General features: G+C 36.8%; 2 protein-coding genes across 2 annotated transcripts; one reads left to right on the forward strand and one right to left on the reverse strand.

Moving 5' to 3' along the window:
• Positions 1 to 378: 378 nt before the first annotated feature.
• On the reverse strand, positions 379 to 21,765 carry LOC145219179 (neogenin-like). The gene is made up of 27 exons (XM_080086569.1): positions 21,614 to 21,765; positions 21,096 to 21,458; positions 19,822 to 20,184; positions 19,311 to 19,461; positions 18,582 to 18,724; positions 17,844 to 18,001; positions 17,188 to 17,311; positions 16,428 to 16,521; positions 16,120 to 16,197; positions 15,761 to 15,918; positions 15,128 to 15,264; positions 14,627 to 14,768; positions 14,156 to 14,344; positions 13,601 to 13,711; positions 11,992 to 12,183; positions 10,983 to 11,078; positions 10,745 to 10,860; positions 7,739 to 7,919; positions 7,477 to 7,584; positions 6,931 to 7,140; positions 6,526 to 6,655; positions 5,991 to 6,217; positions 4,664 to 4,762; positions 4,030 to 4,140; positions 3,214 to 3,333; positions 2,803 to 2,870; positions 379 to 2,373 (listed from the first exon to the last, which is right to left on the reverse strand). The coding sequence occupies exons 1-27, from the start codon at positions 21,666 to 21,668 to the stop codon at positions 2,278 to 2,280; spliced, it is 4,020 nt and encodes a 1,339-aa protein (XP_079942695.1). The 5' UTR covers positions 21,669 to 21,765; the 3' UTR covers positions 379 to 2,277.
• LOC145219186 (podocan-like) lies at positions 7,919 to 9,752 on the forward strand. Its single transcript, XM_080086582.1, has 2 exons — positions 7,919 to 8,920; positions 9,150 to 9,752. The coding sequence occupies exons 1-2, from the start codon at positions 8,223 to 8,225 to the stop codon at positions 9,592 to 9,594; spliced, it is 1,143 nt and encodes a 380-aa protein (XP_079942708.1). The 5' UTR covers positions 7,919 to 8,222; the 3' UTR covers positions 9,595 to 9,752.
• Positions 21,766 to 24,462: the final 2,697 nt, after the last annotated feature.

The raw sequence follows: 24,462 nt of genomic DNA on the forward strand, positions 1-24,462 counted from the left end.
AGATTTGTGTGTTCTGTGATCTGTTAAAGCCTGTGGATTAACTTAATGCCAAGGATATCCATCTTTCAACATTCCATGTAAACAACAGGTCAACCCGCTAAATATGCACCTGCTGTTAATAACTTCATTGTGAAATAGGGAAAATTTAATTGCTTTTTAAAGTGCTTCTGTTCTCGTTGTATTTTGATATTTGTGGCATTTTTAGAGACGTTGTGCAAAGGTTACGGCGTTTGTAGCGGAACAGCACCATTTTAAAATGCCAGTTAATGTCGGTCAAACCAACATGCCTATAAGATGCATCAAAAATTGACCTGTATATTCGTTCAATTAGAGCGCACTTGAAAAGGAACCGATAAAATCGAGAAATTCAGAAGAGAATCACCTTTTCCTTCATTTATTTCACAAAAAGAACCCGCGCGATTTACAAAATGGAGGCAAGGCAAAAGTACAAAAAATCAATCGAACAGAACGAGAAGAAAAACGAAACACTGCAAATACAAGCACACGGCATGACTTCTTTTCGCACGTTGCTATGGTGACGGTTTTGAAACGAAACAACCTTGTTGCTACATGCAAGTGATCCAATGACAAAATAGCGCCTAGGCTAATCGAGGTTTTGCGTACAATTGCATTAAGTTGCAAGCTACGAAAACGAAATAATTTTTTGCTTCATCTCGCACTTAAACACTTTCGAAGCAAAATTTTTCGAATTTTTGTGAAGATTCCTAAGCTAACTTTGGCAATACGGAAATTATTACAAAACAAGAATGTAAGTTGTTTGTACAACAATTATGTTTTTCGCAATGCAAGGGAACATGTGCCCACCAAAGTCGCTGTGACGTCATCAAACAATGGCGTGTATTAAAAATGCATGCATAGCTACACCCTGTATGTGTCTGACCATTGTGTGATAGACACAAGGGAAAATATTGGTATGTGCCTGTAGAAAGCCTTGTCGTACCAACAGAAAGCTATAAGCAGCCGATGTGGTGAATGTGCCGAAAAACTGTAAAAACGCACACGAAGGTAGATTTGACGCAAACTTGTGCAAGGATGGATTCAAGGGAAAGATTTAAAGCGCTATGGCGCAGGGTTGAATTTAGCAGCCTGGAAGCAGAGGAAAAGTTATACACGCAGTACAATGGATTTTAAGGGTAGAAATGTGCCTGTTACATACATGGAATCTCGCGCAATTTACTCTTCGGTCAAACTTTACTTAAAACGAAACTTTTACATTTAAAATAGTTGCCAACAAAAATTCAATCGTTTTTTTTTTTCGTTTTGAAATTGTATGAACAAGAAACGTTGCGAAAATCTGTTTTGGGTCTATTTCATTTGCTCTAACTAAAATATAGCCAAACTGTTAATTTTTTTCCTTTGCTTAACCGAACAGTAATAGTGGCACTTTTCTATAGTCGAAAACAAAATCAAAAAGACATAATACACTTTTAGAGCACCGTAAATTAACTGCAAAAGATTCGATATGAATTAAAAGACAGCAACACACAAGCAGTCAACCACACACAGAAAAACTTAACACAAAAAGATACACACACAAAAACAAACAAACAAACACACAATTGGGAAGCCATGATAAAAAAAAACACAGCGCACTTATTTCACCCACCGCAAATGCACAAAGTTGCTTCGGTATAAAAGGGGAAAATTACGCGCTACAGAACGAGGGTGGAAATAACAACAACACGAGACAAACGTAAAAATTATATAAAAAAGTTCAAGCATGATGATGCTGCTGTCCAAACGAAAGTCGATTTTCATGATCAAGTTCAATTAAAAAAACTTAAAACTCGTGGTGACCTTGTCAACAAATAATAGACAAAAAACGAGATTAGGCTAACACCGATTTTGTTTTGGCAAATAACTAAGATGTACAGTTTGTATAAATTTTAACAAACCGATCGTAGCAAAAAAAACTCGAGAATTTTTATGGCAAAAAATGATTAACCTGAAAACAAAACCTTTTCTCCCAACAATAAGAAATCCAATCGCTGGACCAATGTCATAAGCGTATGCTGTACAGTTGTGAAGTCCAAAACCAATAGACGCCACACAAATCTCTTTCCATGATGCTTGTATCACCAGGTTGCAGTGTAAGCGTTTTTTCCGGCAGTAACCAAACAGTCGAAAATCTCATCTCATATTTTGATAGCACCCACGAAATTAAAAGTTTTGCGTCAGATACGACAGGTTCTGATGTGTACCGTTGCGTCGCGGTTCGCAGCCCAATTGTTCGTGGTCGCCATACCAACTGTGACGTCACTTAAGCAGGGTGGCTTGCTGTGCTTTCATGCATTCGACGAAATCGACGGCGTTCGCTAGATCCGCGTGCATTTCGTCAAACGAGGCTGATTCCTAGGATAAAAAATTGCGTAACTATCGATTTTTTTTATTTTATTTTTATTTTGTTTCACTCTATCTAGAGGCCCCTCCCCGCCTAAACAAACTACGACCGAACGAAAAAAAAACGGTAGTTTTTTATTTCATTGGGGACGGCGTACTCGGTCTGGACTCTAGCACATAGCGTTTCACTGGAGTTGCTTGGTGTTGTTTCGAACTGGACATTTGTAGTTTAGGGTTTGCTTAAATTTGCATTAGTCAAAGTTTCCGGAAGAGCCATAGGTGGCGCAATAAGCTTCGGCGCCTATTTCAAAGGAAAATTCAATATATTTCAACGGCTAGGGCTGTTTGGGTTTGGGTGAGGTTTCATAACAATCAAACTTATCTATGTTTTGTAAAAAATAGAGAAGTTTTAAAATAGTTGAATGACTATGAGAAACTTACCGATCTGCTGTCCGCAGAATTTCCACTGGTATCTGTCGCCTCCGAACATTCACCAGGTAACAACGAATCTAAAAAATCAAAAATTGTTGGAAAATGACGTTTGTACAGAAAATACGAGAAAAAGTTGCATTTTAACCAAATACTTAAACTAGTCAAAGATATCAACAAACAAAACTTAAGTAAGCCTAAAAAAGTACATAAAACAATCATTATGTTATTTGCATTATTTTCAACAAACACACAATATGGTAGCCAATTGTTTCAATTTTTGAAATGTGTGTTGGCATACATACATGATAACCACGGTAACCAACATTAGTTGCGTACACTGTGGCCACACCAGTTTATTAGCGGCAAAAATTTTTGCGTTTTTTGCAGCCTAAATGGATCATCCTACTAATAGCACAATACCTTTGTGCAGGTACTTGGGTTGACCCTTCGCGTACGATTTGCTGTGTTGTATGGTGGCCCTTGGACTTTCCTCTCGTGAATACTGTGGTTCGCTTCCATATGCGCTGTCCACGTTACGTTCTGCGTACAAAGTGGCATATGAAGTCATTGCGCTATTCAATACACTGAGCTGACACGAAGACACGCTGCGTTTGTTCCCAAGGGAACCAAGTGTCGACACTCTTACATGTGCGTGCGTGTGTCCTTGAAACGCCAATCGTGTATTGCAATGTCGCAATTTGCATTCGATACAAATGAGTAAACACACGCTTTCGTTGACTATTGCGTCTAATTGAGGTAGAATAAATTTATTTGTAATATGCATTTTTTAAGTGAACACATTAAATAAGAGACTAAGCAAAATATGCCTGAATTGCTTTCACCAAAAAATAAATAAAAATAAACTAAACACGGTCAAACAATGAAAAAGTGAAATATTACTTCGTGCATGGCAATATCCTTTTCGTTGGGCAAAAAAGATCAAATTTCTTAACGTAAAGCTAAACAAACTGCGAACTTTAAAAATCCTGCAGCCGTCAGTGGTTTCAATGATTCATACATATATATATATATATATAAATAGATATAAGTTTTACTAATGCAATAGACAACTTAAGTAACCTCTTTTAACAGAACCCAAATGGTAAAGTCGAAAATGAAAACGTGCGAATAATTGTTACTAGGTCAAGTAATTTGTTCCGCCAATAAATAAGCAATAAACCATCGAGCGAGAGCCACAAGCCACATACGTAACGCCTTTCAAATGTTATTTATTACCTCGCGAGCCGTTCACAGATGGATCGGGGCTGTATCGACTGTCTGACGTGTGGGTAGAACGTGGAAACGTTGTTTGTTGCATAATGTGCTCATCGGGTGTACGGGCTAGATCTGCATTAAAATGACACTTAAATAATATAGATATCAAATAGGAATTTTGAAAGTTTGGTACTTTGTGTGTTCTATTCATGTGTGTACCATTTGCCGGGTCTGTTTTAAAGTGCCATACTTCCCTTTGAGGACAAAGGCTTTTACGAAAGCTCAGTATGGCTTGCACCGCATTTTTTGGAATTTTCGAAACAAACCCATGGGCGCTGTAGATTTTTTTAAATTTTTGAACAAAATTTAAATATCAATTTTCTGCCTTTCAATGGTCCGCGAAACCACTTACGAATAGCACGTGACTTCATAGCCGAAAAAAGTTTTGACACTGCTGTTCAATTTTTTTTCATGAGTATACATATGTAAGCTTACCAGGGATTTAAAACATATGCTTTCTATCACTACTCTGTGTTTCTATGACTTAAATGAAACAACAGAATTTCAGCAAAAGTTAGTTGCACATAACTGGTGGAAATTGCTGATCCGAAAAAAGCAGCAGCAAAAAAACGTCGGTTAATGAAACGAATCTTACCTGAAAACCGACTTTGCATGACGTTGTGGTAATTGCCGGTGCCTAAAATGCTGTTGCTATTCGGGTGATATGGAGAATAGGAAAAAACACCACTTGGTTCTGTAAAAATGATTTAGGTTATATGAGATATAGTTAATCCGTGTTTAAAACCAACGGAAGATGTAAAATCGATTTAAAAAAAAATGATTTTCGGTCGTCTGCTTTTTTGCAGGACAATTAAACTACAATGGCTTAACTGTGTACAAATTTTAACACGCTCGATAACCGCAAAAAATTAACATTTTTTATTGATTTATTGATTTAATTTTGTTTTACGTACAAAGAAAAGAAAAAAAAACGCTTAGAATATCTGCTTGAGGCAAACATACCGATTAGATTTTTATGTAATCGTACATTCCATGGAGGGCAATTTCATATAACCTAACATAAGCCACAATACATGGCAAGTATGCGTAAGGGTGACCCTACAATATCCGGGTCATAAAATGTAAACACTGCGACGGGCTAAAGCCATTATCGCCATCATCATGTTTTCCAAACCACACATCAATCACAATTGCTTTTGTACGTCGGAAATCAATGCCCGTCGTCAAATGAAGCAAGTGGCAAAGAACAACAACCCATTGTGGGGTTAGACAGGGCATCGGGCCGTACAACGCTGATCACGTGAGCGCGTCAATCACAATTACCGAGCCGACAGCGGGACCGGCTAAGAAAATAATTTTCGTGCTTGGTGGGCTGCAAATTTGATTTGAGCTAGACGTTGATAAGATGCGTTGGAAATAATTGAGTGTGTGGTAGCGAGTGCCAAGGTAGTTCATCAACTGTTCTGTTGGTGGTTTCGACCTACAGTGTGGTGCTGCGCTATCGCCGTTAAGCAAATGTATACAGTCAACGGCAACGAAAATTTTTGCATGTATAAAACCTAGAAATTTTGAAAGCAAAAATCACACTCTATACAACAAAGTCATTGGGTAGCAATTAGCAATACCAGCTCGTTCCAATATGGCCTGTCCTTCAGGTGCATTAACTTCTATTTTAAGTATCTGATGCAATTTAACGAATGAGACCGTGGACTGTACGTTCACTTAATACCTTTCTAGTTTTTTTGAAACAAATAACACTATTCCAAAAATAGCGCAGGTAATGCGTTATTCGCTTTGCGATCATAGACGATAGTTACGTCACAAATAAGAAATTGGATGATAACCCTTTGCGCAAGTCAACGATCTAAAAACCAAAGTGATAACTGTCGCTGAAAACTAGAATCTTAATTTTCCGTCTACTTTTTGCATATTGAACACCCCTGGTTTCAACTAGTAATTACCTTGCGATAGGATAGGTCTATTTAATGGGACGAGCTCTTGGGTCGTCAAGTAGCCGGATTGGTAGTCCTGACTTGCTAGGAACGGGGATTTGGAGCTTCTGCCGTCGGCGTATTCGCTCTGTTCATCGGCATGTAGCGAGCGTGAGTTGTGCCAACTGTTATCAGGCATTGAGTGGCTTGGATACAGACGACCACGAGATGACATGCCGTTCTTCTCAGTTGGTTGGCTGTAATGTTTTTTGTAATAGAAAAATATATTGTTTTTGTGGGCATTTTACTAATTTAATAATATGACAAATAGCAATTAAAATAGTGTATAAATAGACATTTTGCGCAGAAGTTTGGAGAAATTTATTGACATTTTGTTAAAAACGTCTGCATGCGCAGTCAGATAATAAATAACAACATTTTTTGAGATTTGCAATACGATTCAGTTCAGCTTTTAATTATGAAAAGTCAATGCAAACAATAAGCTAAAATGGATGTTAGTTTTCGAGAAAAAATGCTATTTTTTATTGCTAACTTGCAGACATACCTTGGCCTTGCAACGTTTCTGTTTCTGCATATTATAAGGGTTGCCACAGCAACAATGCACAGAACAAGGAAAGTGACACCACCGATGATTGTGTACCATGTCCAAGTTGGCATGCTCCATGTGTTGATGCCTACAAACAATTTAGCAGGTTATTAAACAGATCAAACATTGGTGCTTTAGAATGTTTAGATGTTTGCTACAGATGACAAAAGCAATACACATTTATGGTTAGACATATGAAAAACAGAAACATTTTATTTTAATTTTTTCAGTTTATTTTTTAAACAGCAGCAGTTGTTAAACAAAAAATATGTCCTGTTTTTTCATGCCCGCATCATGTCCACAAATAAGACAATAACTTATAAACGATTGGATACTACAATAAGAAAACATATATTTAGCTACCTTCTTCCTTCTGGGTGCTTCCAGTAATGTACTCCACTATTTTGGAATAGGGGCCAGTGCCCACTGAATTTCTGGCAAGTGCCTTAAAATAGTAATGTGTGTTGCGAGTCAGGTCATTGATTTCCTTTGACAGTTGATCACCAATCACTGTTTCAATAACCCACTTTCCAAGTTGGTTATTTGGATCAGTTGTGTAGAATATGAGATAACCTGCAGAAGATAATAAAGTTGAATGAATTAAAAAACTGCAACAATAATAAAATGATATTATTTATGTCGTTTACCAAGTTTGAATTTTTTTCACAGAAGTAATACTGCTAAAAAAAACTGTAGTTGTTTTAGAGATGTATGTTTTTATTTTTTTTTAACAATGCAAAAAACATGAAATGTTGCAAATGAATAAAAAAGGAGAAAAACAATTGAGACACAATCTATGAAGTGCAAAAAAAAAACAATTACCAAGTCATAAAATATGAACTAGAATGCAGTTGTTTTATTTCACTAAAAACGTTAAGTTAATGAAAGTAAGCATGTAAGAAGTTTTACCTGTTAATTCACCATTAGGTTCTTCAGGTGGTTGCCAGTTGAGCTGCACTGATGTTGAATCGTCCTCAATAGGCATCACAGTAAGATCCATTGGAGCTGAACCAGGAACTAAAAAACAATTGGATCAAGTTTAAGACTTGATAATGTCATTGCTGCAAAAACAGAAAAAACATTGGGGAATAGGAAGGGTGACATGCTTTGAAAAAAAATTAAGCTGTATATTAGCCAGGAAAGCAACCCATAATGTTTTCAGGAAACTTACTGCTTTCTTTGGTTACAGTTTTCTCGGTCATCGACCAAGCGCTTTTCCGGTTTCCTTGCACAACACGCACAGCAATATCATAATGTGTGTGGGGTCGCAATCCATGAATGATGCAGTTCAGATCACTCGAGTTCATTTGCTGCACACGAGGCTCCATGGGAACATTGGTCTTGTACCGAACCTGGAAAGATAAGATATTTTCTGCTGTAAAAACACACATCAGTGAGCGTTGCACAGCTGTGGGGTCGAAGGGTGAAGTTGGTTTTGAGGGTGGGTGACGAGGTGTAAGTCCTAAGTAGCGAGACGAATGCTTGTGTGGCGAAAACAGTCTAATCCCGGAGGTGTGCTGTGTGCGCTCAAGTGGACATAGTCCATTAGCAGTGAAGCGTGTGAACACCTTGTTTACAGAAATCAATCTTTCTCAGACGTGCTGCACAATCATAGGTCAGGATTTGCCTGCCAGAAGCTGCATTTATATGGTGTAATGGAGTTTTCTGCACTACTGGCAGTTCTGTGCATATTTTTATTGGATAAGACCGGTGAGGCATGTCCGCGAAGGTGCATATGTGACAACTACGGAGCTAAACACTCCATCGACTGTGACAGCCAGGATTTAGATAGCATTCCCGCTGGAATGCCAGAATGGACCACAGAGTTTAGTTTCGATGGCAACTACCTAACAACGCTTGATCTCACAGATTTCGCGACGACCGAGTACTTCGAAGAGCTCAGTGTGAGATACAACCTGATAACAATCATCAATCTTTCCAATGCCACAAGCAAAGCACCAGGAATGCGAGGTTCATGCAACTACGCCACTGCCATATTCCCACGTGTAAAGCAGGTCAATTTAAGAGGAAACATGTTAGCAAAGTTGCCCAAATGTCTTTTGCTGTCATTGCCTGTGATTGAAATTCTCAAGCTTGATGAAAATAGGGTGTCGCGCCTGGGCGACCTTAATTTTGCGCTCTACAAAACACGTGGAGGCAGTCTCAAGGAGTTGCGGCTAAGAGGTAACTTGATACGCAGCTTGTCGAGAGAGGATTGGTTTGCCCCGGAAAATGAGATTAAAAACCTCGAGTTATTGGATTTGGGGGAAAATCAGGTGACAACAATGAAATCGGCAACTTTTTTGTTTCTGTCCGAGTTGCTGATCCTTAAGCTGGACCACAACCAATTAAGGTAAACTGGAACAATGATTTCGAATTCATCTAAATAGGCGCTTTTAGTTTTTCATCCAAAATGGTCATTTGATAAAAGCACTAGAATATATTATCGGCAGTTTTTCTGCCATAAAAAAATTCCAAAAAAATTACCAAATCAAAGTTTTTAGTCACTTTTACAAACATGTAAGTTTGATTGTTATCATTTAGAAAGATACACAAAAATGGAAATTATGTTCTTTTTTCAGCCACATTCCAGGGTTTGCTTTCATAACAACCGGCAGAAAGTTGAAAGAGATATATCTGTCTAGCAACCAGATCACAAGCATTGGGGAAAATGCTTTCGCAGGATTACCAGCTTTGAAGAGGCTTGACCTAAGCCAGAACATGATACAGTGCCTAATGCCTCAATCGTTCACAAGTTGTCGTCCAACAATCATTGTGGCGGACAGCTCAGAAAATACCTGGTTGGAAAACCTTAGACAGAGATTTGAAACCAATCTGAGCGCTGTAAACCAGCTCGTCATCAGCGGAAACCCTTGGTTGTGCGATTGCGATCTTAAGCCCCTGCTGCAGAACGTGACCACTCGAAGACTTATACCACAATTAAGATATGAACGATGTAATGCTCCTGCACAGTACCGTCGTCATTATTTATCTGCTGCCATTTCACAACTAACGGAATGCACATGAACTTTTGCTACCACAACTAAAAAGCCAGTTCAAATGCCCCTTTAACATTTTCAAAATGCCAATGTGTTGTTGTGAATTTACCGTATGTAAGTTGCCTGCTAGGTCGCATGGAATTAAATAACAAACAAATAATTATATAACTTAATAAATACAGGTTAATCTATGCCTTGAAATTTACAAAATATATGAGAAGATGTTTACAAATGTGGCCACTTCCTTTCCTGAGGCTACGATGCACATGTTGTGGCATATAATTATCTTGTCGTAATTTAAAAGCAGGTTAAGTGTCAGCAAGTAGCAGGAAGTTCATCTATTTCCTAACACAGCAGTCATAGAAAACGCCACAGAACGATATACCACACATTTTGACCGCCACCATGTAATCTTAAATATTAGTTGGAACAAAAATATTAATAAGCCAACAACCTATATATTAGTGCCCTTAAAATTTAGTATGTTAATAATATGTGACCTATGGTGTCCACAAATGCAATAACAAGGTCAAAACCTGCAGCTTTTAATAAAAATTATATCCCATGCAATGACATTAAAGTATTAAAATGCGTTGCATGATGAGTGTATCAGATGTTTAGCACTTGGGTGTCATGCAACACCGATAAGAACATTATGAAGATCTGGCGTGTCAAAATGTCAGTCTTGATGGATATTTGATATGAAGCCGCAAGGGCAAAGGACCACACAATTTGATATAGCAAATGTGCCCGTCAAGTAGTAATCAAATTTTTATGAGGGCTCGTATCAAAACAACTTTATCTTTATACTTGGAGACTGAAAAGCGAAATGTTAAACTTGTATTTTACTCTGCCTTTAGCACTCTTTGATGTTAAATATTATAGCTAGGAATGGATGAAGTGACAATAAAATGTCTTTTAAGTGTTGGAAGAAAAGTGTAATTATTTTTTTAAATAAAACTTGTATGCCTAAGATTATCAGTGCCATGCAAAAATGTCTGTGAAATATTGGAAAAAAAAATTTCACAAAAAATCCAAAAATAGCTTTGTGTCTTTGTTGGCAGCTGACTAGATCATTTTCACACAACTTCTCACCACAACACACATAAAACTTTAAAGACGGGAAGCACAATGAAACTGTTGCTTACCACACAAAACAAAGTCAGCACTACACTTACCACATAATATCGTGAGTCTTTTTTTCTCATGGTGTCATGCCAAGATACATTGAGTGTTGTGGATGTAAGGACCACAGCGTGAACACCAAGAGGTGGATATAACTCCTCTATCTCCTCTGCAAACAAAAGTTTATTTTTAGTTTTTTTTCGTATTAACTAATAAGCTAAATGTCTACATATGCGGATGTGTAGTTTAAAACTTCAGGATTTTTTAATGTTAATTTAGAAACTTTTTTACCTTCTGTTGTTTTTGTACGAGCTTTTCCGAGAGCCTTTTCACCCCTCCCTGCATGATTTCCAGCTTGTACACTCAAGAAATATCTGGTTGATGGTTCTGTAACAAAAATCATTGTTAAAAAAATCAGCAATAATATGAGTACCATTTTTACAAGATTTGAATGATCAGTTAAGGGAGAAAATTTAATCTTCCAGCGATAAATGTAAATACAACCTATGATTTTAATAGGTATATATATTACAGTAATGTAAAAAGTACCACAGCACTTTAAATTTATACTAAAATTGCAGCACTCATAATGTGATTTAGTTTGGATTATGGGTGTTCAGATCAAGTCAAGCAATTTTATTGAAAGTCAAATAGTCATAGTAAATCTTCTCAACTAGAATAGCCCATTTGATATAAAGGTTTGGTAGCGCCGATGGCAGCAGGCAGACTTTGCATTAGACAGATGATGGTCTTTTCTTACAAGCGCTGGAGCCATTGGATAAATATCGGCAAGTGCACGGCAATATAAATACGAATAGGGCAACGACTGTGGTAGGCTGCCGAATAGATTTGGTCAGCAATGAATGAGCGAGCTGTTTGACATGGGCAAACATAAACCGGTAAGGTTTTGTTGACAAAACAAAGCTATGAATGCAATGCATCATTAGTGGCTTTACTGTGACATTATTTATGGTTTTGTTCAAACAAGAACTTGTCTGCAATCCATGCTCTGACAAGCACTTCTCCCAACAAGGAAAAATCTCTTAAATGTTTTTGTGAGAATTGTCACAAAAAAATATAAAATGGAAACTGGGCCTGAATGCTAACACAAAATTTTTCAATATATGCTTATGGCTTACTAAAAATATTCAACTTCAAATCACTTAAATTGTAACTTAAAGTTATATTTACTCTTTCTGCTTTAAAGTATGGGCTAAATGAGTATCTACAATACAAAATACAACTGTAAACACATGTTTTAAGCAAAACTGAGGTGAAAGCACATCACTAAAATTCTTACCTAAGCCACTTATTTCATAAAACTTCTTGTTGCTTTCGATAACGACAGTGTTCTCATTAGGCACAGTCTTTCCCCAGCCAATTACATATTCACGAACATATGTGTTGCCTTCAGGTTTGCTCCACGAAACACTAATCGAAGTGGCATATCGTTGTATGGCTAGAGTTTTAGGCTTTCCAGGTGCCTTTGATTCTAAACAATATAAAATATATTCCATTGCCAAAAACATCTACCAAGTACATTTGCTAATAATGTTTACATACAATAAAAACAAGTGATTCTCAAACTGTGTGCTGTGAGAGATTTCCAAATGTACTGATATAATTGACAATGTTTCAGCTCATATTTTGTTATTGGCAATGAAAAGCATCCAAAAGTTGAAAATTAACATTTTTTGAACAAATTTTGTTATGTTTAACTGCAAAGTGTGTCGCTAAAGAAAATTTTGGTTCTTTAATGTGCTGCAAGCTTAAAAAGTTTGAGAATCACTGATAAAGCCACTACATTATTCAAAGTATTATTTAAAACAAGATTTGCTTTGTAAAAAAATTGGATGTGTTAATTTTATGCCCAAAAAAATCAGCAAAAATGAGTTTTTTAAGGACATGCTGGTTGCAAAACCCTAGTCAACCGTTGCACCGGTGCACAACAGGCGCCACATGTCGCACATAATGATCGGAAGAGGGGTTTAGTCACACAACAACAAGTCTCTTATCTGCCGTTAAACATTACCCACTGGCTGAAAAGCAGCCAGAAGCAGGCGGATATATTTACTATCAAAACACTAAAAGTGGTGTCCTGTTTTTTGAACTTGGGTACAGGAGACAGGCAATGAGATGATTAGATCAAACAATGAGCAAGGGTGTCAGACGACAGATTCTATTCAGTATGTCGGTCTTTTGAAGGTGCTACTAGCCCGTGTTGTTTAACCACTTACTATGGTGCTAATGTACTTCTTGCGTTGCCGGTGCACGGCAGTCTAATGACTTTTTATTCAATCGCCCCCTTTCAAACGTATTGGGTTACTATTCCTGGACAAAAACCAGGGTAAACTGGCGCAATAAAACTCAGCCATTCCAACAAAGCACACTTTTAGGTAAAATGTGATGGGGATACTGGTGAATGGGTGAAAGAAAACAGACCACATTAGCTGGATGAAACAAGCTTAAACATATAACACACTTCTGTTGTGTACAAACAACTTAACTTATTTTTCTAAAACCAACAAGTTTTGTTATTGCCTTAAAACTTAATGAAAGTCCATAATAATGTTTACAGATACAATAATTGTTTATTTAAAAAACATTGGCCTAAACCCTGTTACATTATTATACATCTTGGAACACATACTGCACTTAAACATGCACAAAATTATATGAATTAAGAAACAGTGTGTTTTTAAAGCTGCAAATGGTGGTTAGGGATGAATGTAAGGCTGGTAGTAATAACATAGCTTTCATATGATAATGTCAAAAGTACGACAAATTTTGTAATGTTGTACCCTAAATTTGCTAGTGGAGAATAAAAGCATAAAACAACCAAGACCTAAGCACAAGATATGAACAAAGCCCAGTGACTGTACTACATGATGACTTTACTATAAGCCTACCTGCTCTCCAGCGTTTTGGAGTTGAGAAAGAGACTTTTTTGGAGAATGGCCCAGGGCCATATGAGTTGACCACCTGGATTTTCAGTGTATATGCTGCGTTCTTTTTCAGACCTGTACAGTCAATCAAGTTTTATTGCTGTCTCACAAGTTAACTAGGCCAACTAGAAGGCATATATTACCACAGTAGTATAACCTTTACCATAGTAATATACTACAGTATACAGTGTAACCTTAACTACAATAAATTTAAACACCAGTGCTGGCAATCCATTAAAAACAAATTCTCAAAAAAAATAAACTGAAAACTTTGAAGTCTGTAGTCATTTTCTGTATTTTTACAGACATATATATTTCACCTAGGTAAAATGTGTTATCAGCATCTTATTCAAATAGAATCTCAAAAATATATTATTACTTAACATATGTATAGCAAAGCCATTTTTTTATTATTATATCGGCACTTTTTTGTGAAAAAAATGGCAACAGTACAGCTATATTATTTGTATGTGGAAGCATGATTTGGGAAACCTGTCTATACTTAGATAATTTGTTTACCTTTTAGGTAGACTTGTGTAACATCACCAGGCGCAGATTTGGTGGCAACTTGGGATCTCTGTTTATATCTCAGTTTGTAAGATTTAATTACTCCATTTATGGTGTTTGGGGGAGGTGGACTCCACTTCACCAAAACACTGTCTATTCCTTCAGTGCTGACCGAAACATTAAGTGGTGGCTCTTCAGGTGCTAAAGAAGAGAGCACAATTTACACATAATTGTGGATAATAAGTTAAAGAATAAAATAACTATAAAAAAATAGTAAAAAGGTGTCAAAAAACTAAAAACTAAATAAAATAAAGTGTAATTTTATGTTTGCATTGACAGTATTAAAAAGCAACTAGGTAATCACAAAAATCACAAAAATAGTCCTTAAAAGTGGAAGAATGTCTCATTTTGATAATGTTTCTTTATGTTAACTAAGACTTAAATTATATATTGTGTACATTTCCATCAAAAAGGCATGTTTACCGTCACTGAGAGTCTTGATAGTGGTGAGTGCAGAGAAGGGGCCAACTTCACCATATGCATTCACCACTGCTACTTTAACACCATAGGTGGTGTACTTCCGCAACCCAGTAATAATGTTGGACGTCTGCGTGAAGTTTTTCTCCTGGGACACAGAGTAACATATGAACAGTCACACAAGCTTATAAAGCAGCACAGACAAGAAGGCCAGAGTGACAATTCAATAGTTATTGACAGATTTGAGTGACATATTAGATATGATATGAAAACAAGGTATGGGTGGTATGTCGAAATTAAAGTTGTTTGTTACTTTGAGCCAAAGCATGAAAATGTTAAAAAAGGGCACTACAGTGTAGAAATAAAAACTATTACAGTCAATCATTTCATAATGACATAAGATGTGTCGAAAAGTCATGTTCTATACAAATATATTGGCTTGTTTATTTTATGTTGATTTACTAACAATGATTACGACAGTTGGTGTCTACAAGTTAGCATACATACCAGGTAGCTTTTTGGAGTAACCATGTTATGGACATGTACTCTGTATGATTGGGCTGGAGGGTCTAATTCTGGTTTACTCCATGAAGCAAGGATTTCAGTTGATGCAGGGGACATTAAGAAAAAGTTCTCAACAGCACCTAAAACAAAAGAAATTTTGGAACAATATTTTAAAAACTAGGCTAATTTCTTATTATTATACTACCCATACCACAAAGTTTCAACATAAATATTTGACAGACTTGGTAAAAGTTTAGGTTGGACTATACCCCTATAAAATTTATATACCGAGGCAAATTAAAAATATGTGACAAAAGAGTGTGTTAAACAAAATTGCATCACGCCAGTTTAAAGTGGGCATTTGGATTTAAGAGCATAATTACAGATCAGGGAGAGAGGTTTTGGCATGGCATGCTACAGTGAATGTGACAGGACGAAAGGTGAAACCCGACACCACATGGCATGTAGCTAAGCCTGACTTCACCTGCATTTCTCTGGGCCTATCACTCACTGTTGTTACAGCAAATCCCCTTTAAACGCGGCCAGTCGGACGCCGCCGCTACGTTTGAAGTCAGTGTTTGCTTGTGTGTACGTACAAAGCGTCAAATTGGAGTACATTAAGCCAAAGGCGTGTACCTGGTGGTGTTCGTGCAGCCGGCACAACAAATGAAATTGTACGGGGAGGTGAAGAATCCCCAGTCACTTTGAGGGGTCTGACGCCTACTAGCATTTCATGGCCCACTTCCAAGTCTGTTATTAACAGGCTTGGTTGCGAGGATTGTTCCGTACGAGCCCTGCAGAAAAATTCCGATTGTGAAGCTACTACGTTATTGACAACACAATACAACATTTATCTGATACGTAAAAAAAAATATGTCCTTGTACAAAAGTTTACAGCAATTTCAGAAAATTTTTTTCCAGTTTGCAAACAATCAGATAGAAGAATTTTATAGTTTAAACAAAACTAAAATCATCAATTAAAAGCATGTACTTACTCTTGTGTTTGTGTGTCAGTAATGGTCACCTCATAGTTGGTCACACGCCGCAACCCAGTCCATGATATTGATGCAGAACTATGATAAAAATGTTTATGAAAGTTATATTTATTCTGTCAAAACCAAAAACACAACTGTTTTGTTTATTGTGAATACAAATCAAAGCTACAAAAATCAAAGCATTTACTAATGACTATAAAATGCTTGGTAAAGTCACAAATCAGGTTTAAGTTAGTATTAGGATTCCAGAATAATTAAAAAAATAGTAACTTTGTAGTGATACATGTCTATTTAGCAGATGTGTATACCTGTGAGAAAGTTGCAGAAGTTTAATTCGAAGAGTGGTTTGGCGTTGTGCAAAATGTTCTGAAATCAGTTTCCTTCCAAAACTGTCGCTATCATCTACAAAACACACCATCCCGATAAAGCTTCATAAAACCAGCCATTATCGACCAAAGCATATTTACACTGCTCAACAGAGTGGACATACAAACAGGTCAATTACTTACTACACAAATATAGGTACCTCTGGACTTCAAACAGGTATATGGACAGGGCAAGCGGAAATATTATCTTGAGTGAATGTATGTCAACAGGATTTTGAATCAACAGTTTTTGTTTAAATATTTTTTGTGCCTTTTCAGCAACGATGTTTTATAGACCTTAGATTGACAAGGAGTTTTTCTTGCAATCTATGTACAGTCTAAGAAAGTGAACACTAAAACCAGAATACCACTTTGAATTTTATTGGCTTATATATAACTGAAAGCAATAAGTCGTTTCACTGGAATGGCAATAAAACAGACAAAGTGCACAGATCTAAGTTGCTGTACGAATTTAATACAATAAACAGCAATCTGTTGTACAGATGGCAAGCCATTCAGGTAATTTTACAATGTGTTTAGAACGCACGTTGCAAATTGGCATTTCCTCCTAGCTAAGAGGTATTTTGTTGTAATCAAAAACCACATACACTAAATTAGGTGGTTAAACCAATTACAACTACACAACAGGTAACTAAACTTAAAAAGCATTTTCTAGTTTCTGCACATTTAAAAAAGATATTACCTTCTATTCGGTCAGCAATGTAGAGTCTTTGGGCAGCAGAAACTGTTCCTTCACTGTTAAATCCAAAACACTGGTATATTCCAGCATCCGCTTTAGTAACACTGTTTATGACCATCCCTCCATTCTTAAAAATATTGTGCAAAATAAGTAAAATGAATGAATTACTTAAAATATAAAATATTATGACCATCCCTTCATTCTTAAAAATATTTGCAAGTAAGTAAAATTAATGAATTACTGAAAATATTAAATATTATGACCATCCCTCCATTCTTAAAAATATTTGCAAGTAAGTAAAAATATTAAATATTATGACCATCCCTCCATTCTTAAAAATATTTGCAAGTAAGTAAAATTAATGAATTACTAAAAATATTAAATATATATTATGGACAGTTGTTACAGTTAAGTAAAACAAAATAAGAGAAATGTTTTTAAACATTCTATACAATTGATGGGAAATGTTGGTTGTTATGTTTCAAAGCAAGGTTAAACGAGCCCTGCTTGAATGTTTAACAATAAAAAATGCTTCCTTTGTCCACTTGGGTCACAGTTTTGCATTTAAAATAACATCATGTTTTAGCAAAATAATAAAAAACGGTGGGCCGGTGATGGAAAAATGTAGCCGCAAAACCTAATAGAAATCTCAAACTTACAACAAACTTTAGGTTTTCTGATGGATGCAACATTTTGCCTTCCTTGTACCATGTGATTACTGGTGAAGGTAGGCCCGATACACTGCAATTAAGACGGCTACTTTCCCCGACAGAGGCATAATTGCTGCATGGTGGCTGATCTTCGATTACCGGTGGCACTTTAAACAACACAGACAAGTTAAATGCATGTCTGTTTTTAAGGTCAGCAAAAACTACAAACAGTTTTTGTAAGGAGAAAAGCACAAACTATTGGCTAAGCAGAAAAGAAAACATTTGCCTCATGTCCATCGTAAGACATGTTTGAGTCAATTTCACGGTTGGATATAAATGAGTGAGAAAATATTTCTTTCTACAAAGTAAATAATTTTCCTAATATTACTGAAATTTTAATATGGAAGAAAATGTATATGTATAAAAAGCACAAAAAAGAATAAACTTATCAGTACAAATTGAAATTTTTTCTTGAACTTTTTGTTGTATGATAAAAAGTGCTTAAAAGTTTTGGTTTTGTTTGGTGAGATAACAGTGTTTTTTAATTGAAATACAACAAAACATTGTGAAAAGTATATATCTCTACACATCCATCTCCAAAAAGCACACTCAAAATTTAAGGTGGCCACACAAACCTCCAGACTTTTTACACAAGCTGTCAAACTAACCTCAAACTATAACGCCTGAGGTAGTCCGCAAGCCCAAACCCACATCACTAATTATTGATTCTATTTAAAGATGCCTTACCTAACACAGTGAGTGAGGCTGATTTAGACTTTGGGGCATCAACTCCATTGCTTGCTGTACAGGTATACTGCCCATGGTCACTGATGGTTGTTTGGAGAATGAAAAGCGTTCCCTGTCCAACTACAAACAATCTCCTCTCCGATCTGCGTTTATAAATATTTAAACAACAATTAGGCATGGATCAATCACAATTAATGAGAGGATCAATCATAAACTACATGTCCAGCAGCTTGGTCAAATAACCACTTTTGAATGGGTATTAATATTAAAAGTATGACATAAAGGTTAAATGCAACAAGCCACAAACTCTATACTAATAGTACAGTGCTAATCTGGGAATTACACAACAGCAGATGTTAACTCTGCTTAATCTGTCCCAGTTTCATTAGGCTTTCCAATTACATACTGCCACAGCACATGTTAAATACAAAATGCAATTTTCTGAGCAACTGAATAATGATTTGTAACAAGCAAAAGTCAAATGATTTGCATAAAATATGCACAAATTGACACAACCCAGTGCTCAGGCTTATTGATATATACATATACTTATTGTTATCACAGTAAAAATATAACTTTCCTGTGTAAGGTTTACCACACAAAATTTTATTGTTAGAAAAGAGCTATTTTAAGTGTGCCACAGCAGAAAATATAGTGCATCGGCATAAAGTCTGTGCCAGTTTGTCACAACAATCAAGTGACGTACAACAAGAGGCTATGCAAACAAACCTAAAGTCGATGGGGTCCCCATTTCGTCTCCATGAAATCTGTGGAGATGGCTGACCAGTCGCGAAGCATTCAAGGTGGGTGGTAGATCCAACAGGGGCCGTCTTATTAGCAGGTTTTACTTGTATTTTGACCGTTTGGTTCACAGTTTCACCTTTACAATTAGCAACTTTTAGTAGGTGATAGTCCAAATACCACCTTCAGTTAAGTACACAAATTTGCAACATGTGGTGTTACATTTACTAAATAAAAATATGTTGCAAGTATTTCTTTGTAGATATTAAACTTTCAGGTTCTATTGTTCTGCATCTATTGATTAAAATCATCCATTAGTTACATTTATGCCTCACTTAACAGTTGTGTTGTTGGACATCATGGCAACTGATTGCCTATGTGTGAAAATGTTGCTCTCTACAATAGAGCAGCAGCCAAGAGATGAGAAATCAATTATTTCCGCCACATGCTTAATTTCACCAAGTGTTTCCTCAATTGAAAGACGACAAGAGAAACTTACTCGTATTTCCTGAGACAGTCATTTGAATGCTGCTGCTTTTACGAGTTCTCACAGCATTTGTTGCAGTGCAGTAGTAAAGGCCAGCTTCTTTAATTGACACAGGGCCAATTTCCAATGCCCCACTAGGCAAAATTGCCACACTTAAGTTGGAATGTTGTGCAGTAAAGCCTCGGTTTGGCGTAAGAGATAATCTTGAAGATTGCTCATAAACGCTGTAAATACTGCCGTTGGCAACAGGCACATCATTTCTGAACCAGGTAATGATGGGTCTGGGGCTTGCTTTGTCCATATTGCAGTTTATTTGATGAAATGAGCCCACTTTCAACGAAACCAACTCTTGCTGATGAGATATTCGGCCCAGAACTGTTAAAACAAGAGATTAAACATGTTGAGAACATAGCAATGAAATGTGTTGACCAAGTGGAAAGGGTGGGGTAGGCAAACATTGCTGAGGCCATAAACGTGGTTGTTAACTTATTAGCTAGCAATCAAAATAGGTTAATCAACTGTCACCCAGTCTCAATGATTTACAGGGTTTGTACACAAGACCTTCAAAGCAGTAAAACAGACAAAAGGTGGCTTTGTGTCAACTGCAATGTGACCCACTAACTACCAAAACATCAAGTAGGAACCTTTAACCCCTATAAAACAGTGATTGATGTTGTCTGCAAATGTTTTTGGCAACTGTGGAAAGCTTGTTGTGTATACAGCCAAACCTTGACATGGGAGACTGTATTTTCAGCACGCAGGAAGGAAACAGATAAACAGGGATACTCTCACCCCATCACGGAAAATGCCTGCCGGTAGTTGGACCGTGTAGGTTTTATGTGGCTGGGTTTAGTGATGCAAGGCATAGCACTAATGTCGAAGGTGTGTAAGGTGATATGTGACACTCTGCCATTGCCCAGCTGGCTAAATTAGACCAAAAATTCTGATGTGGGAAAATGGTGCTTTTAAAAAACAATTCATTTACTGTACACTCTGGGAATATTTATCATATAGTCTGAATCATCTTAATACATGTAAACTAAAAATGATAGGAACAGGTTGAAATAAGTTTGATTTCTAAACGGTTCTTGTTTTGCTGTAGTGATAATAGAAAATTATGCATAAAATTCAAAATGTGAAAACTATTTTTGTTCTGCAACATGGGCATCAAAGTATTCTAAAAAAAGCTAAACAAACATCAATATACATTGCATTGACAATCTTGACAGAGTAATATCAAAATATCTAAACATAAAAACCAACTTCATCAATTTAAATCCACTAACCTCCCACAGTCACTTTGATGGGTGAACTTAAAACACTTTGAGATGAGAAATTCATCAAACAGTAATATGTCCCATCATCTGACATTTCATCACCATTACCAAATGACTTTGTCACAGGTATATGTAAACTGCCATTTTCGTCAACAAATTTTCTCCCTAAAATGTTCTTTGATATAAAAGGTTGTCCATTTTTAATCCACAGTACGCTCTTTTTGAGTGTGGAACTGTCTTTTTGTAGCAATGAGCAGTTTAGCAGAAGAGGGTCACCCCTTTTTATGATTAAATGTTTCTTGGCTGTCCGTGCTGGATCATACAAATCCGTACATCTTCCATCGGACAGTGAAGGTATTGATTCAACCAATCCTTAACAAAAAACAACACACATTTATTCAATAGTTTTAATGTGACTTTACTTAAGGTTTTAAGATTAAACAAAATTAATCATGAGGTTTTATGGATTTTAATTTTTTTTACAACAGCAGCTAGAGAATTGCGTTTATGCTACAAGAAAAACTTACCAAGATGGCTGGTGGCAGTCAGAACAATAAATAAACTTGACAAGTAGTTTTCCATGTTTATTCTTACAGATTTTTTTTACATAATGTACTTCATGTTTGCTTTATACAATTTTTTATTGAAAAACGCTAAACATGCCTAAATGATGTAAAATACCATGTTGTATATTGGTTTTACCATTTTTGCCAATTGCATTAAAACATTATGAATAATAACCTAACATCAACAACATATTTTACCAACTAACAGAGTTCTTGTGCACAAAAACCTCAAACTACATTTACCAACTTCACTAATACATTATGTTGCAAATTTAAATAGGCTATAGTTATACCAATAACAATCACAACAATCTAAAAACAACAGGCATTAAATAAAGCCTTATTCTTGAATCACTAATCATTTTCTTAATTTAACATTGCGCTAACCTTACTGCAAGTTCTGCAACACCAGTCTTATTCAAAAACTCACAGCCGAAAACCTTGCTAGCCGCACGCTACGCCGCTTGACGAAAATAACACAAAAGCTGCCTGGGGGGAAAAAGGCCGGTGCGATGCAAACTACAAACTTGCACTGTAACTATCACGCCACCTAACGCTATCCATGACCGTCGCAGAGGGCAGGGACGCCACCACTAGGGTTACCTGTAGTTCGGAATTCAGATGTTACTCAATTCCACTGTCCAAACAGGAGCTTGGCCGAATGGTCCGGCGCTCCTGACCAACTTACATTGCAAGTTCTAACCTTACAATCCATGTATTTGTTTCATTAGTATTTCTTTGTCACATAATAATGCTTTCAATTCTCTTTTTATCGACACTAGCGAATACGTAAAACAATAGTTGGGACGTAGGGTTACAAATCAATTGGTGCGCAAAGACCACTTTATACTTCGATCATTAACGCAGGTAACCTATTTTTGCGACAAAACTCGTTAAGGGTATACTGCAAGTAACCCGTTTACAGTTGTTAAAGCTCGCAAATCAGCATACTGCTGGTAAAGTAGGCCTACCCTACTAAGCCATGCAGCCCTGAGCTTGAATTCCCTATTCTAAACACAGCCTACGTGCAGGATTTGTAAGTTTCGTCGGGTAACCTTAAGTGTTTTCGATTTACGTGGCATCAAAATGGTTTACCCGCAGTGTTTTCGAGTTGCGTCGAACCAATTACGAGTTACCTCCCATCAAAACCAGTTAGGTACACTCAGTGGTCGGCAAACGCCGGTCCGCGGCCCGGTACCGATCCGCGACGAGTTCGCTACCGGGTCGTATAATTTTTAATTTTTCAGGTTAAATCGCTTTAGAACATTTTGCCCATGTATCGATCCCGGGGATAATAAACTAATTTAGTCGTTTTCATTGCGAAATATTTGTAGTTTTTTTTTTGTTCACGATAAAATTTCGGTTTCAAAAACGGTCCGCAGTACAAAAAAGGTTGCCGACCCCTGAGCTACAGTATTTAAATTTTCTTATAGTTTCTCCGATCTACAAATAACGCCCACAGTAATAGAAGTAGGCCTACCTAGCGACGGTACCAAATGCCATAGAAAACTTTTTAACACGCCAAGTGAACCTGTAGCAGCCTATTTAAAGGCACCAAAGATACAGTGCTGAGTTCTCTGCTTTTGTAGTCTTAAATGTTGTACACGAAATGCGATTAAAGCAACCATGTGTATGTTTGTATAGGTCCCAAACTTGTTTAAGTTACAGTACGCAAACATGTGATGTGTAGCCTAGCCTACACCTACTGCTACTGTTAATGAAAATTGTTTTGCTAAAAAAAACTTTTTGCTTTTGGTACCAAATATTATAGCCTAAGGCTCTTCAAATATAAACATATTTTTCGAGTCAAACGAAAAAATGGGTTAAAACTATAATGATCCACCCTTGCCATCTTTTCAAAGTCCCTTTGGTGGCTAGTCTTTTCAGATTTTTTCAAATTTGAGATTTTCAAGTGTGGCGCAAAATATCAGCCACTTAAACTGCATACGTGTACTGATGCTTTTGTACTTGACGACGAATTGCAAGCGTACATAACATTGTTTTAAAAACTATGTTATCTTATTTTACACCAAGGAATTTCACGCACCACAACAAAGTTGCAAACTGACTTTCCTTGACAACTTTTTGTGTTGGTAGCCTGTAAAGCAGGGGTCTCCAGACTCCAACACGGCCCGGGAGGCAATTTTATTAACACCTGAGTAGGCCGCATAGATTGTTTCAGATACCTAGGACAGTGGTTTCCACTTTCTAAATTATTTCATTTTCATAAGAAACAAATTGAATTTGCGGTCTAAGATAAATTCAACGCTAAAGTTAATTTTACACTTTAGCAAAACAAAATCTTAAGCTGCTGAAAGAAATTTTCAGTTTTACCACTACAGCAATTAGGATTATTTGCTTGAATACGTATATCAACGATCTAAGAGCGTTTTGTGACATCACAGACAAAAAAGTTTTGAATTATGCGCAAACCAAGCCTTGAACACGCAAGTAAGTTTGTAACGATATGACCTCTTGGATGTCAACGAAAATAGCACCTTCAACCACTAAAGAACTGAGACTTGCGTTTGGCAAGAGCTGGCCTAAAATGTGTTAATAGAGTTGTGTAGCGTGCAGTATCATATCTTTGAAAGCATTTTGACACCTATAGGGCCGCGGCTTCAATGCAGTTCGAAAATTGGCGCTGGACAAACTTTAAGTTGGAGACCCATGCTGAGAATTTTAATTCGCCGCAAACTGGTTTATTTTATGTGTGTTCTGTATTCTTATTTCCATTTCGAAATGGTAGTACACACAAGTACAGACGCCGAGTAGGCGGTGGCCGGGTGGCGCCGCCACCTTGGGTTTGT

Source organism: Phallusia mammillata, chromosome 1 (genome assembly GCF_965637545.1).
Source record: "Phallusia mammillata chromosome 1, kaPhaMamm4.hap1.1, whole genome shotgun sequence".
In the NCBI taxonomy this organism is placed as follows: domain Eukaryota; kingdom Metazoa; phylum Chordata; class Ascidiacea; order Phlebobranchia; family Ascidiidae; genus Phallusia; species Phallusia mammillata.

Excerpts from the sequence above, each read along its gene's own strand:
- LOC145219186 (XM_080086582.1), top strand. The coding sequence starts at position 8,223 with ATGGAGTTTTCTGCACTACTGGCAGTTCTGTGCATATTTTTATTGGAT. Across the intron at positions 8,921-9,149 it reads CTGGACCACAACCAATTAAG|CCACATTCCAGGGTTTGCTT; the intron begins GTAAACTGGAAC and ends TTCTTTTTTCAG.
- LOC145219179 (XM_080086569.1), bottom strand. The coding sequence starts at position 21,668 with ATGGAAAACTACTTGTCAAGTTTATTTATTGTTCTGACTGCCACCAGC. Across the intron at positions 19,462-19,821 it reads GACTGTCTCAGGAAATACGA|GTGAAACTGTGAACCAAACG; the intron begins GTAAGTTTCTCT and ends CTAATTGTAAAG. Across the intron at positions 7,585-7,738 it reads AACTGTAACCAAAGAAAGCA|TTCCTGGTTCAGCTCCAATG; the intron begins GTAAGTTTCCTG and ends ATTGTTTTTTAG.